This window comes from Pyrus communis, chromosome 10 (assembly GCF_041283825.1).
Source record: "Pyrus communis isolate YQ-2024b chromosome 10, ASM4128382v1, whole genome shotgun sequence".
Lineage (NCBI taxonomy): Eukaryota > Viridiplantae > Streptophyta > Magnoliopsida > Rosales > Rosaceae > Pyrus > Pyrus communis.
The window spans coordinates 24,407,260-24,422,098 of NC_142574.1; the positions used below are offsets into that span (position 1 = coordinate 24,407,260).

Below are 14,839 nucleotides of genomic sequence, written 5' to 3' on the forward strand. Positions count from 1 at the left end.
ATATGTATAGGCTCTCCTTAGTATTCACCATGAGCGCTCAAGTGCTAACAAACTCGAGTTTACGGCGCTGCACATATTTGTATTTATAGCGATGCTATGCATAGTGCCAAACTCTACTATGGTATGCATAATATTAAAAAAACAAATCCGGTCTTTTATAAAGAAAAGTCAATGATTAAAAGTAACACATTCTTAATCACTCCACAAAGAGAACGACATCACACCAACAATTGAAAGCGACAAGAGGATACTAATTAATTACAGAGTCATATAGAGAAGCATCTGCAAGCAAGCGGCTCCTGATTGCTTTAGTTATGGCCATGGCTTCTTCTTTTGAAGTCAACTGAGCTGGTATGCCATTGCCATCTTCAAAGACCACGGTTCATGTATTAGATAATAATTGAAATACACAGACGGTGAAATATATCTCCTTCATTCATTGATTGTTCTAATATGAAGCTGAAAACATATCAAATTTATTGAAGATGCAGTACAGAAACAATAAGGAGCAAAAAGTAATGAAAGCACACAGACAGTAGAAGCATCGAAACAACAATTCAAACGTATACAATCACATCCATCTAAGAACCGCAAGAGGATGTTAATTAAATGACAGGCGGATTCACAGAAGCATATGCAAGCAGGTCTTCATGTTTTTCAATTATGGCCATGTCTTCTTCTGTGACAGTCAACAACGCTTCCACACCAACACCATCACTTGTGTCCATTAATATAATCGTATTCTTGAATTCACTACCATGAGTACTCACCCATGATGGCTGCCCCCATCCAAAATTTGTTTCATAGAAGGGAAACCTGCACCAACTGCTACAACTATAGGTCACCATACTGTCATTTATCAGGACGTTCCCAGACTCTTTGATGCTTTGAAGTGCATCCTCACAACTAACACTGTTTGGATACTTTTCTTTATATTCCTCAATGCCATTCCTGAATTTTGCAACCAAGCCTTCCAGATCCACCTCACTCTCCATACTCATTGCTGCAAAGTACCACAAAAAGTTCCCCAATATGTTTTCCGCCAAGGTTTTCCCTGATCTTTTTCTCATGTTCACCACTTGAGACCACACAGATGGTTTTGTAAAACCCAAGTTTGATCTTGAAGCTTCCATTGCGCATTTCCAAATGAGCGCTGACACAACTTCAACTCGCGTAGGATTTGGCACGGTGGCACTGGCAGCTTTGGACTTGAGAGCAGCAACCTTTGAGGCATCAAACACAAATCTCTTTGTTATACCCTTATCTGGAGGAAATTCCACGGTTACTTGTTGTGAATTGAAGATATCTTGTGGCGGGAAGAGAGTAGCTGCAATGCCAAATTCTGGAGAAGGCACTGCATGGTCAGTAGCACCTGCCAAGCCAAGGGCAATTGCGGTCCAGCTTTTGATGAATGCGCTGAGTGTAGAAGCATCAGCGACCTTATGTGAAATGCTAATCCCAATTGCCAATCCACCACATGTAAATGAGCTGACCTGCACCAGCAGAAGATGGCCTGTCTCTGCTTGCTTGGAATCCATTGAAGTTGGAATCAACTGTCTGAAGATCTGGAAATCAGGTTTGTCCAAAATCTTCGATATGGGACAGTTGACTTGGGCTTCAATCAATCCAGCCCCATGGTCACTGCAGCTGATAGAAACATTATATATGAATTCTCCGGCAAAGGGGTAGAAATGAGTGAGGGTTTTAGATAACGATTTTTTTAGAAGGCTGAATCTATAAGCAAACGAAGCATGGTGATCGAGACTGGCCTCATCACCGCCATTGGGATAGAAGAGAATTAGTGGGACATAAAATTCAGGGGTAAGCTGATCATAACCGGAGAGGCTGGTAGTTTTAAGGTGGTGAGGAGTTGGAGAGGAAGGTTTAATTGTTTCCTTGTGGAGGATTTCAACCTTGATCTCTGAAGCCATCTTATTGCTCCACACTTGAGTTGCATAACAAAACAAAGACCCTCAATATAAAAGAGGCGAAGTGAACACAATGAATTAATGGAAGTCAACTTCTTTCCATGTGCTTTCTAGCAACACAATGAACTAATTAATGGAAGTCAACTTCTTTCCATGTGCTTTCTTGCTGGAACCGAAGGTAAACTGTTTGCCTTTCGGTATTTTATACCTTCATTTAAGAAAGTCTTCTTAGCATTTCTCAAGTTATAAACCATGCTTCTTCTGTTTTCATAAAGAGTAATGCTAGCGAAACTAAATTTATAGACTAAAATTGCAAACTAAATGATGTGTCACCAATAATAAATAAGCACATTAATCAACATTTAAGTAATAATTCAATCATCAACTTCCATTTCTTTACTCCAATTGCTTTCACCGCATTATTTTCTTCAACAAAAGTAAAAGTTGTAAGAGGAGATCTTACACCATCAAGAATGTCAATATTCCTCCATATCCTCAAACCGTAAAACGCGTATGAAAAAAAAAAAAATACTTAAATAGGAAACCTGATCTGCTCTATGTATTATACTAATTAGTCAACTATGAAAACCAATTGCATACCATATAGCCCCAAAAACTTAAGTTGCTAGGGAACACATGACGCTTTGCCCCATACTACAAACTAAACAAATTAAGAAGTGAGGAATCTTGGGGAATCAGAACATCTCGCCAAAAAGTCTCCAGCATGTAAGATGTTAGACGGTCACTTGCCTAAAAAATTAATTTGTTTGGGAAATGGGGGCTAATAATGCTTCGGGAGCCCTTAGAATTCGACAACGTAGGCCTTGTTTGAAGGAAGCCAAGGCCATACTTGAAGGCAACAAGGAGCTGCTCCGAATCTGACTGTAGTACCCAAAAAAATTAAACCCCTCCTCTCTTGTGCTTCAGAAATATAACTTATTCATTCATGTTTGTTCTTATATAGTTCAGAAAACCTATCATTTTTTTTCGGGAAAAAAAAAACCACACATACAAATAAAGAGGCAATGAAATGAAAGCACAAACAGCAATGAAACGAAATCACAAACATAGTACAAGCATCGAAGCATTCACGAGAGAGCTCCAAATCAAAGGTCCACACAATGTAAGCACACAAAGTAATGATTAAATGACAGTTGGATTCACAGAAGCATACGCAAGCAGCTCCTTGTTGCTTTCAATTATGGCCATGTCTTCTTCTTTGAGAGTCAATGACGCTTCTATGCCAACCCCGTCACTCATGTCCATCAACAGAATTTTATTCTTCAACTCACTGCCATGGGTACTCACCCATGAAGGCTTCCCCCAGCCGAAATTGGCTTCGTAGAAGGGAAACCTGCACCAACTGGTACAAGTATAATTTTCTGTACTATCCTTTAGCAAGAGATTCCCGGACTCTTTCAAGCTTTGAAATATAACCTCACTACTAAGTCCATTAGAATACTTTTCCTTATATTCCTCAATGCCTTTCCTGAGTTTCCCAACCAAGCTTTCAAGATCCAATTCACTTTCCATAGTCGTTGTTGTAAAGTACCACAAAAAGTTCCCCAATATGTTTTCTGTCATTGCCTGCCCTGATCTTTTCCTCATGTTCAACACTTGAAGCAACACAGATGGCTTTACAAAACCCAAGTTTGATCTCGATGCTTCAGTGGCACACTTCCAAATGAGCGCAGACACAACTTCAACACGCGTTGGATTCGGCAGGGTGATACTGGCAGCTTTGGACTTGAGAGCAGCAATCTTTGCAGCATCAAACACAAATCTCTTTGTTACACACTTGTTTTCCGCAAATTCCACGATTGGTTTGGATGAGCTAAAGAAATCTTGTGGTGGGAATAGAGTAGCTGCAACCCGAAACTCTGCAGGAAGCACAGCAGGAACAGTAGTAATATCTGAGCCAAGGGCAATTTCAGTCCAGCTTTTGATGAATGTGCTTAGTGTAGAGGCATCGGCGACCTTATGTGAAATGCTGACCCCAATTGCCATTCCACCACATTTAAATAAGTTGACCTGGACAAGGAGAAGATGGCCTGCCTCTGCTTGCTTGGATTCTACAGCAGTTGGAACAAATAGTTTTAGGATCCCTAAATCAGGGTTCTCCAAAATCTTCGATAAGGAACAGTTGACTTGGGCTTCATGAAATCCAGCCCCATGATCATTGCATCTGATCGAAACGTTGTATACGAATTCTCCGGCAAAAGGGTAGAACCGAGTGAGGGCTTCAGACAATGATGTTTTCAGAAGGTTGGATCTTTCAGCAAACAAAGAATGGTGATCAATATTATTGACCTCCTCACCACTGGAGCTGGGATAGAAGAGAAGTAATGGGACATAAATTTCAGGCGTAAACTGATCGAAAACCGAGAGATCGGTACTTGAAAGGTGGCGAGGAGTTGGAGAGGATGGTTTGATTGTTTCCTTGTGGGTTATTTCAACCTTGATGTTCTCTGAAGCCATCGTTTTTCTCCACTCTTCGAGTTTCACGAGAAATTTTTAGGAGTGCCGGGTACACCAAAAAATTTTGGTGTACCCTCACTCATAATGGTGGACCCTACCCTCACTTATTTTTCAATAAATAAATAAAATCAAATTCTAATGAGTGAGGGTACACCAAAATTTTTTGGTGTACCCGGCACTCCTAAAAATTTCTCGAGTTTCACAATCATAACACGACCCTCCATATAACGACGCAGATCTAGATCACCATTATAATATTGTCTCATTATCTACCATTTGCGACTCGAGCAAAGGAAGGTATTGACTAGACATAACCAAAAGTGATCTTATTGTTTGGGTATTGTTCTCCTTAAGGGCTTCCATTGTCACTTCTAATACAAACATTTCGAGATGAATTATTTAGAGCATTCAAGATAAATTATTTAGAGAATTGGTCATAAACTCTTATGGAGCATTATTTTCAATCAGGCTTAACTTTATTAACTTTTACTTTTGAGGATTTCAAAGTTTGGAACCTATATATCTGTCATGCCTCAGGCATGGAACAGAGTAATATACGTCACTTATGAGACGAGCAAATGTATCAACATAGATTCACGATGTTCTTAAAAATATCATTGCTCCCCCTAACGACGAGACAATTTAGTTAAAATTCACAAAAATGCGGTAAATACAAGCACAAGTAAATCAACTCAAATCCCAATATTAATTGACAAAACCACCTTTGTGTACACAATTACTTGTTGATTGGAAAATTTACCTCAACTGAGTTGATCATGATGATGCATGTGATCAAAATGCATCTCCCAAGCAAAAATTAGCAATGAATAAAATTCTTAAAGCTTTTGTTAAGCCATGAGAAGTTATGTGCTCAAAGTTAATCCCAAGTGACTTGAAATAGCCTTCGAAATTTGAGAAATTGCAGTATAATAACTAGCAAATAATATTATGACTATTGTAGCAAGAATTTGCTATCTTCAGCCTTGACGAAGCCACATACGCCCAACTTTTTTTTTTTTGTTTGTTTGGTTTTGGGGGGGGGGGGTGGGTGGAGTTTGGCCAATGGATCTTCGATGCCTAAGTCAGTAACTCAGAAAAGAGTCAAAATTTTAGGGCTTGTATATATGTGTAGCGTAGAGCTTACCAATGGATGGTGGAGATGAGGTATTTATGGGATGTGGCCGAATGGACGAAGAAGGTATAATTCCAAGATATTAATTAGGAGATAATATCATAGAATTATCATGTAAGTATCCTTAATTGATAGTGATGAGGATTCCTTACTTGTTTGAGTTGTTCTTCAATCAAGAATATATTAAAGATAGGATTTGATGATAAATAATATCTTTAATGCTTTTGACTTTTCTATGCCGCGAGAAGATCAGCTTGATGGTGTTGTAGGTAGCTGCTCAAGCCTCCAGGGAAGTTGAGTTGCGCATGCGAATATTTGAGAGCCCTGTCCATTTAATGAGGGCAAATCTTGTCTTCTTTGGGAGAAAGATCACATTTCGTCTTCTGGATTTTTAGGATTATTTTTTACTCCACAATGACCATCTTATAGGTACATCGAGGTCAAATAGTACACAATTAGATGATGATTAAGCTCACAAACACTTAAATTCTTGAGAAGAAAATGGGGATTCAAAGTCAATTTTGACTTACATTGTTTGAGGACCAATTTTCCATACAAGCAATCCTTGCAAGGGAGTGCACAAAACACTACATTGAGGCCTAAACAATATGACCGTACAAATTTGTAATAATCCTACACATCATTGTGGATGTTGAATAGCCGAGATAATCAGGCCATGATTTGTTAATGAACTTCTGGTTCATGACAAACATACACTACTTCTTTTGAGTGTGCGATACAACTCGTAAGAGAACATAGAAGCTTTTTTCTCAAAAAAAATGAATTGAACGGGATTAACATATAATTCAATATAAAAATAAATAAACTCAATGAACGAATGCATAGTAATATAAGAAAATTGAAATCATCATAATAAAATGCTGAAAAAATAAATAAAATGAAATGAAAAGCCAAGCAATGGGAGATAATTCAACTGTTAATTGCTTGCAAGCTCAAGCAGGTGGGAGATAAAACTCAACAACTAGAATGGAATAAAATGATTTTTCCATATGTATGGAGGGCAAATCTTATACGTCAAAGTGGTTATATCCACCGAGTTAAAATTCGTGGGAGAGTTGTAAAATTGTCTCCAACATTTTTCCTTTTCTTTTAATCAAGACTTGATAAAAATACACCAAATGTTCTGGTGTAAAGCAGTCATGCTCGATGCCTATAATTGCATAACCATAAACGTACCAAAAGTTAGTTTGAATTAAGCCAAGAAATTTCAGGCTGTCAATTATATAGAATCAACGAACTCTAGGTTTTAACTAGGATTCATGCCCGCGCAATGCGACGGGTCGTAATTAACAAATACATATAAAAAGGGGCAAGTAAAAGAGTTCATGAATTTCCATAGTGTACCAAGTTAGTAGAAATGTACTCCAAGATGACCAGATCAAAAAGAGATTCCTTCACTCTCAATATGGTTTATCAAAAGTAATGTCTTATTTCTTCAAGCCAAACATGCAGGACAACACCAATCACAACTACAAATACTAACAATTGTGCAAAAGAGTTATAAAAACACTCATGTACGATATAAGAACAAACCTCACAATTGGTCTTAAGAATTGTTTTTCCAAAGAGACCCATTACAATGCGATCTGAAAGAAAACAAAACATGAATAATATCAAGGAAAATACATTTTCTCTGTCAAGTAAAATCTACGGCAGGTAATGAACAAAATACAAAGTTCTCAGCTTTAATTTAATTATTATCAAATATTGAGGGACATTAACAACTACCCAGAAATGTTTGCTCAAAATTAATTGATAATATGAATAATTAAATTACACAACATTTACAAAACTCAAAGTTCTTAGCTTAATTTGATCTTATCATTTAAGTGGAAGAAGTAAAAAATTACACATAAATGTTTGCACACAATTAATTGATGAAACAACCAATTGGGCAATTAAACCCCCTCTCATATCACCTGACGGCAAGATCTGAACCCTTGACGGGGTAGTGTGGTCATTTCGACTCCCAAACTGTAGTGATCCCCAACAAAAGAAACCGGCAAACAAAGAAAAAAGAACAAACGATGAGCAATAAAACTCACAGACCATAATACACAAAATTCCCTATAACATAAATTGATAAAGCATTTTACCCAATCCAATTGAAATCCTGATCACAATACATAAGATAAACTAATAAACCATTTTATCCAAATAACCATTTAATTTTAAACATTTAAAACCGAAGAAAACCAAATGCGCATGTTTGGAAAAAAATGGAGTGTTTTGAGTATATAAATCTCACCCTCAACACTTTAAAAATACAGCGGTCCCAATGGAAAGAGAACTTGCAAAACAACGTCCCAACACAAACACAACATATAAAACAAACAAACGAAGAAAAAAAAGAATTTAAAAACCGATAATGAACGTTAAAATTCAAAAATCCTAGGATACAAAATCGCAAACGACATAAAAATTAATAATAAAAGTTATGAAAAAACAGACACCGCTTGACACTAAATGCTTGACGCCAACGACAACCCCAAAGGCAAGCAAAATCTCAAACCAGTTAAGAAAAAATTAAGAGTCCATTCCTCTGTCATATTCTTTTCCCCTGTTTTGCTACCCCTATTCCCAAATGTGTCTTCGATTCTCTTTGTCCCCTTTTTCTCTCACCCTAATATCTCACCTGCAAAATCTTAACGCTGCTGCCTTCCCCCACCAACAAACCCTCAACACCCTGTAATGCTATTTTTTTCCATATCTATAACAAAAAATGCATGCATAAACACGGTAGAAATTTGCAAAAACCCACAACACAACCTAACTAAAAATCTCACGGATTAAAAGTTTCACCCAAAAGAATCCCCCATCTCTCTTATCAAATGAAAACTCCAAAAGCAATTCAATGGTTGATAACAACCCATTTAAAATTGAACCCAAAAAAAATAAAAGCTTCTCTCACATTGATTAGTTGTTCATTCTGCACCTGCATTTTACTAATTCTACGTTAAGAGTTCCATGTACAACTCAAAAAAGCAGATTTTAACAACTAAAAGAACGGACAGTAACACCATATGACCGTGTTATGATAAAAAATGATAAACAAAGATTCGCTCAAAAAGCAAAGCGTAGAAAAACTCCCAAAAACAAAGATCAGGATCTCTTCATCCGAATTATAAGTATTGTATATAAGTCTTCAAATACAGGACTAATGTGTTATAAGTATGGTGTGTGAAAAGTATTTACAGAACGTTGTTCCAAATCAATAGTTGGACAGAATAAAGTATTTACATAACGTTGTTCCAAATCAATAGTTGGACAGCATAACATGATAAACTTATTTTGAGCAGGAAAGTGAAAAACTATCTAGCAACACAATCTATCAAGAGATGTAAGTTCTCTATATACATATATATTTATATCAACTTGTCATACTTTATAAAACTAAAAGCATGACAATAAAGGAACCTTGGCTGCCATAAGTCATATCCGGCAACTGCTTCAGCCACCCCCACTGGAATTTAGGGTTGAGTGCATTTCATTCGAAAATCCATCACTACGAAAAATGAAAACAAAAAATCAATTCAAATCCAACATATCCAACAACCCAAATATTATAATAATCTAATCAGACAATAAACAATTAGAGATGAAGCTTAATTACCATAAAGAAATGAGGGGTTGTCTGGTAGAAGCTAGTTGAAGCTTCATCAAATATATAGAGGATGATCAAACAATCAGAGACTAATCTCAATTACCTTTCCCGTTCTCGGAAAATCACTTCCAGGCCCACTATGAAATATTAGAAGGTCCGTAAACTCATAAGGCTAATATAGTAAATTAAGTCTCCTTCTATCCCTTGCAACGCAAAGCAAAAGAAAGCCCCTCCTTTTCATAATCCCATACAGGGTGAGGTTAACACTTGCAGAGAGGGAAAATGGCTTATCACTTATGCCATATCTATTGTCTAACATACCTTGAACTGCCAACTCCACCATTCCCTAGGCTAGTAGATGCCATACCGACGTCTAATCACTTCACTACTGCAACACAGCAGATGAGGCTACTACCTCCCCTCCTCGTAACACTTCCTGCTCCTACGTCCACTCCCATCCAAGCACCTATCTTTCTATTAAACAACATAAAAATTCAAATTCAAATTTCTTTCCACAAAAGCATTAATTATAATTAAAATTCATAAAACATAGAAATTGAGCTGAAATTGCTGAAACAAAATTCAAATGAAAAAATTTTAAAATTGCAGAGTCAATTAATTACTTAATTTAGATCGGATCCACACCAAACTCACTCCCATTTTTTAAATTAAGCACCAAATACAAATACAAATTTAAAAACCACCGCCGATCCTCCGAAATCAATAGGACTCCAACAAAACAATTAATTTTCGGCATTTTCAAACGCAATACATCCAAAATTCAGAAATCGGTTCGGACGACTGACCTGCAAGTGTTTCGGGGAGGCCTGAAAGCAGAGCTCGCGCATTTTAAATTCCGCTCCGCTCCTGGAATTTTTTAGATTTGAGTAGAAAATTTTTTTAGATTTGAGTAGAAAATTTGGGAAGGAGAAGAATTTGATCGGAGAGAGTGAAAATTCAATCTACTTCAGGATCAAACACTAAAGTACGAAACTTTACCTTTTCCCTTCTCAAATCTGACATCTTCGAGAGCTCCGCCCTACTTTTGATGGTCGTATCTGAGTTCATTTGTGGGTGTCGGCGACTTGCAACGAAGGTGGATCCACGAAATGGAGGTTGGTTCGTGGGCAGGAGGAAAATTCGACATGGGTTCGTGTGGAGGTGCATCAGTGATTGTTGATCGGATTTAACTGAGATGATGAAGAGGAATGGGGTGAGCAGCGCTGGGGCTAGGTTGAGAGAAATGGGAGAGAGAAGTCTCTCGAATTTGAGAGAAATGAGAGAGAAACAGTGCTAGGGTTGTAGGAAATGAGCTCACAGAGTGAGAAAAGGAAAGGATGGGTGATTTAATGGATGGTTATCGACCGAGTAGGGAGAGAGAAAGAGGGAGAGAAAAGGCGGTGGCAATTTTGTAAATAAAGTGAAATTCTGCTCAAACCCACGAACACAATTACCCCCTAACTTTTAAGAATTACCTTCCCAACCCAGCCCAAATCTGATGGTTTTTGTTGTAAATAGCGTGAAATCGAGGGGCAAACAATTGACTGTAGCCATGAACAGTGCCAATTCCCCTCCCACTTTAGAATAGATAATTCAATACTTTATCACTGGGATGTGGTATAACATTTCACATCATCCAAGAAAGTAGATCTTGTAAACCTTATATGTATATTCTCATCTCTACCTAGTATGAGGTCTTTTGAGAAATCGAGGGGCAAACAATTGACTGTAGCCATGAACAGTGCCAATTCCCCTCCCACTTTAGAATAGATAATTCAATACTTTATCACTGGGATGTGGTATAACATCTCACATCATCCAGGAAAGTAAATCATGTAAACCTTATATGTATATTCTCATCTCTACCTAGTATGAGGTCTTTTGAGAGCTCACTGACTTTGGGTTCCGTAGGAACTCCGAAGTTAAGCGAGTTCGCGCGAAAGCAATTCTAGGATGGATGACCCACTGGAAGTTCTCGTGTGAGTTCCCAGAAACAAGAGGGCATGGTCGGGACCCAAAGCGGACAATATCGTGCTACGATGAAGTCAAGTCCAAAATGTGGTTGGGGCCTGGGCCGGAATGTGCCGTGTGGAATTTCATTACTAGAAATTACAAAATAATTTTTGCAACAATGTCGGGGAAAAGAATACTCAATACAATCCACTAAATCTGACAAGTCCGTATTCTCCTTTGGTTATAGATGCAATGAGCTATAGGCTCTAGCAATTGCATAACTATGAACTTTGTATTCATACAAGACTATAGGCCCTTCAATCATCATGTGATGAGAACTAAGGTCCGGATCTGACTGACTATTTGACGAGAATAAAGGGACTGCATGTCCCAATCTTTTGTAAATTCATCATCACAACGTTATTTATTGGAGTTATAATACAATTCACTAAATTGAAACCACGCTTAATGTATATATGAATACTAACATAAGCTGATGATGCAATAACAGATATGTCATTCACGATGCAAGCCGCAACGATAGTAATCTCACCCTTTTTGTTCCATATATCTGCCATGAAACGAATAAGCACACATGCCTTTGTGGAATAATGGGTCTGTAAGAAGAAACAAGATCATATATGTTAGAAAGAACTTTCGGCAGTAAAGTTTATTAAAATAAACTAATTGGAATTTGTAGTTCAAGCATATATAATCCTGTTCTTGTCTAACATGCTGATGATTTTGCAGTATTCATTTCATTTCCTTGTCCCTTTATTTTGGTGCTAAAATTAAGAGTGTTATCGTACTGATAATGTGTTGGAAATAAAGTATGGAGTCGAAGAGAATCGAGAGAGATAAGAAATTAAAGAGAGAACTCAAGTATCTTCAATTATCAGTAAGCCATCTTTATATAGGGCATCGAATACATGAGTGGTAACCCTAAAGGCTCTCTACATTAATATGATTGTTTATGATGCTTTACTAACATACGTTGAATAAGAACGGCCACTATTTATGTTTCACAATAATCTCTTCCCAAATCTTCACCTGACAATAATTGCTGCGCTGGCCACTTAATAAAAACTTCAAAAATTGCTATTGTTACAATTTATTTGTACCATCATTTGTATCAGTGAGACCCACATATGTTGATGAGCTCTACCCCTATTAGAAAGATAGCATAAATACATAGTAAGTGCAGCATATTAATCAAGGAAAGAAGAAATACTTGTGCTGGACGACTTCTCATTGCTCCCTGAAATTTCCCAGTCAACAAAACTCATACAACAAGGGCAACATCATTTTGAAGAATGAGATTCCGACCGAGAGAAGCATATGCAAGCAGCTCCTTATTGCTTTCAATTATGGCCATGTCTTCTTCATTAAAAGTTAAGGACACTTCAACACCATCTCCATCTCGCACATCCATCAGCACAATCAAATTCTTGCCTTCGAGACTCTGATTCACCCACGATGGCTTTCCCCATCCAAAATCAGCTGCGTAGAAGGGAAACCTGCACCAACTGCTGCAGGTATAGATTTCTATATCATCCATCTGTAAGAGGTCCCCATACTCTTTCAAGGACTCACATGCATCCCCGGTAACATTATTAGCATATTTTACTTTGAACTCCTCGATGCCTTTCCTCAACTTACCAACTAAGCTTTGAAGGTCAAGATCCACGACTTCACTTTCTCCGGCCCTTGCTATAAACTTCCCCACAAGATTTCCCAATAAATTTTCTGCCGAGGGCCGCACCAACACATTTCGCATGTTCACCGCGTGACACCAGGCAGATGGCCTTATTGACCCGAATTTTGATTTTGATGCTTCCATTGCGCATTTCCAAATGAGAGCGGATACTACTTCAATGCGCATAGGCTTTGGTACAGTAGCACTGGCGGACTTGGACTTGAGTGCAGCAATCTTTGAAGCGTCAAACAAATATGTCCTTGTTATACACTTTTCTTTAGGAAATTCCAAGGTCGGTTGAGGTGCATTGAGAATATCTTGTGGTGGAAAAAGAGAAGCTGCGACACCAAATTCTGCTGGAAGAACTGCCTCGCAATCAGTATTGGGCCTACTGGTCGAGTCAAGTGCAATTTCAGCCCATCTTTTGATGAATGTGCTGATTGTAGACGCATCCGCAACCTTATGCGCAATACTGACTCCAATTGCCATTCCACCGCATTCGAAGAAATTGGCCTGGACTAGTAGAAGATAGCCAGTGACTGCCTGTCTGGATGCCATATCAGCTGGAAGCAATTGTTTTACCATCCCAATATCTGCTTTGTCCAAAATCTTGGATATGGGACAGTTGACTTGGGCTTCAAGAAATGCAACACCATGGTCATTGCAACAGATTGAATCATTATAGTGGAACTTTCCTGCAAAGGGATAGAAGTGAGTGAGTATTTCAGATAATGATGTCTTAAGGATTTTTGATCTTTCAGCTGCTAAAGATCGGTGATCAGTATTATTGTTGGGATAGAAGAGAAGGAAGGGGACATAAATATCAGGAATAAGCTGATCAAAAACAGAGAGGTTGGTTGTTTTGAGGTAGTGAGGAGTTGGAGACGATGGTCTGATTGCTTCCTTGTGAATGACTTCTACCTTCATCTCTGAACCCATCATTTCTCCGCACTTGAGTTGGGGAAAATGGTGTGAATATTTGTACGACAGCAACCCTGCGCAAAGTGCCAAAGTCTGTAGTGGTCTACTAGATCCCGTTTATTGTCCAAACCTATTTTAAGGTATCCACAATATTATATACAACAGTTAGCCAATAATTGAGAAACAATATATTGTTAATGTTCACAAAGAGAGCGACTTTGGACCAATAACTATATGCAAAGAAAGATTCATTGTTCATCCCCTACTATTTTCCTGTATGAAAGATTCATTAGTGGTTCTTCTCATTGGCTGTGTCATCATACGTACTTTTATCTTTTTGTGTAGCTTCATGTTGTAATTGTTTCTCTGGACTCTGGAGTCAGCTCATATGGGTTTCTGTTTCTCTCATATATGTCAGGAAGGAAAGACAATTGCCGCCAAATTAGCGAAGTTAGGGTTGCTCTGCAGTTCAGTCAATTTAGGATCTCGAATATTAGTTGACTTGGGCTTCAAGAAAAGCAGCCCCGTGGTCATTGCCGTCGATTGAAACGTTGTATTTGAACTTTCCAGCAAAGGGATAGAATTGAGTGAGGGCTTCAGATAATGATGTTTTTAGAAGGTTGGATCTTTTGGCAAAGAACGGTGATCAGAATTGACCTCATCACCAGAGCTGGGATAGAAGAGAAGTAGAGGGAATAAAATTCAGGTTGAAACTGATCGAAAACGGAGAGGCTCAAACTTGTTAGGTGGGGAGGAGTTGGAGAGGATGGTTTAATTGTTTCCTTTTGAATGATTTCAACCTTCATCTCTGAAGCCATCTTTTAAACGACTTCCCACGTGTTATATTCATGTTTCTTCAAATGTCATGTCAACAAACATATTGAAGAATGGAGATATTGACAGCTCTTGTTACAGCAAATTAAGTAGACCATATGCCGCCGGCGGAAAGAGAATCAAAGAATATATGATTAGATTTCACTTGCCTCTTGTTTGTATTTCTTTTCACTTATACTGAAATTATTTGATAGGTTGTTCGGAATATTATGCCACCTCCTAGATTACAAAATTTTCCACTCAAAAGTTCGTTTTTGTCTTGTTAGATCAAC

The 14,839-nt window shown here is 38.0% G+C and overlaps 1 protein-coding gene and 2 pseudogenes across 3 annotated transcripts; all 3 read right to left on the reverse strand.

Moving 5' to 3' along the window:
* Positions 1–133: 133 nt before the first annotated feature.
* On the reverse strand, positions 134–4,427 carry LOC137729712 (cocaine synthase-like). Of its 2 annotated transcripts, XM_088678509.1 has the most exons (2): positions 3,103–4,427; positions 134–366 (listed from the first exon to the last, which is right to left on the reverse strand). In XM_088678509.1, exons 1-2 carry the CDS (start codon positions 4,404–4,406, stop codon positions 309–311), a joined length of 1,362 nt encoding a protein of 453 aa, XP_088534635.1. In that variant the 5' UTR covers positions 4,407–4,427; the 3' UTR covers positions 134–308. The 2 variants fall into 2 exon arrangements, with proteins under 2 accessions (XP_088534635.1, XP_068324821.2); XM_068468720.2 differs by lacking the exon at positions 134–366 and having other exon boundaries at positions 2,845–4,427.
* On the reverse strand, positions 418–2,232 carry LOC137727353 (cocaine synthase pseudogene; annotated as a pseudogene). Its single transcript, XR_015952624.1, has one exon. The product of XR_015952624.1 is annotated as a cocaine synthase pseudogene (transcript).
* A 7,965-nt stretch (positions 4,428–12,392) lies between the features above and the next one.
* Positions 12,393–14,551, reverse strand: LOC137728430 (akuammiline synthase 1-like; annotated as a pseudogene).
* Between the last annotated feature and the right edge of the window lie 288 nt (positions 14,552–14,839).

What these genes read in the sequence shown, in the direction of transcription:
- LOC137729712 (XM_088678509.1), bottom strand. Translation starts at nt 4,406, where the DNA reads ATGGCTTCAGAGAACATCAAGGTTGAAATAACCCACAAGGAAACAATC. An exon ending in AGCAACAAGGAGCTGCTTGC is followed by an intron (nt 367 to 3,102) that starts GTATGCTTCTGT and finishes TGGTCTTTGAAG; the next exon opens with ATGGCAATGGCATACCAGCT.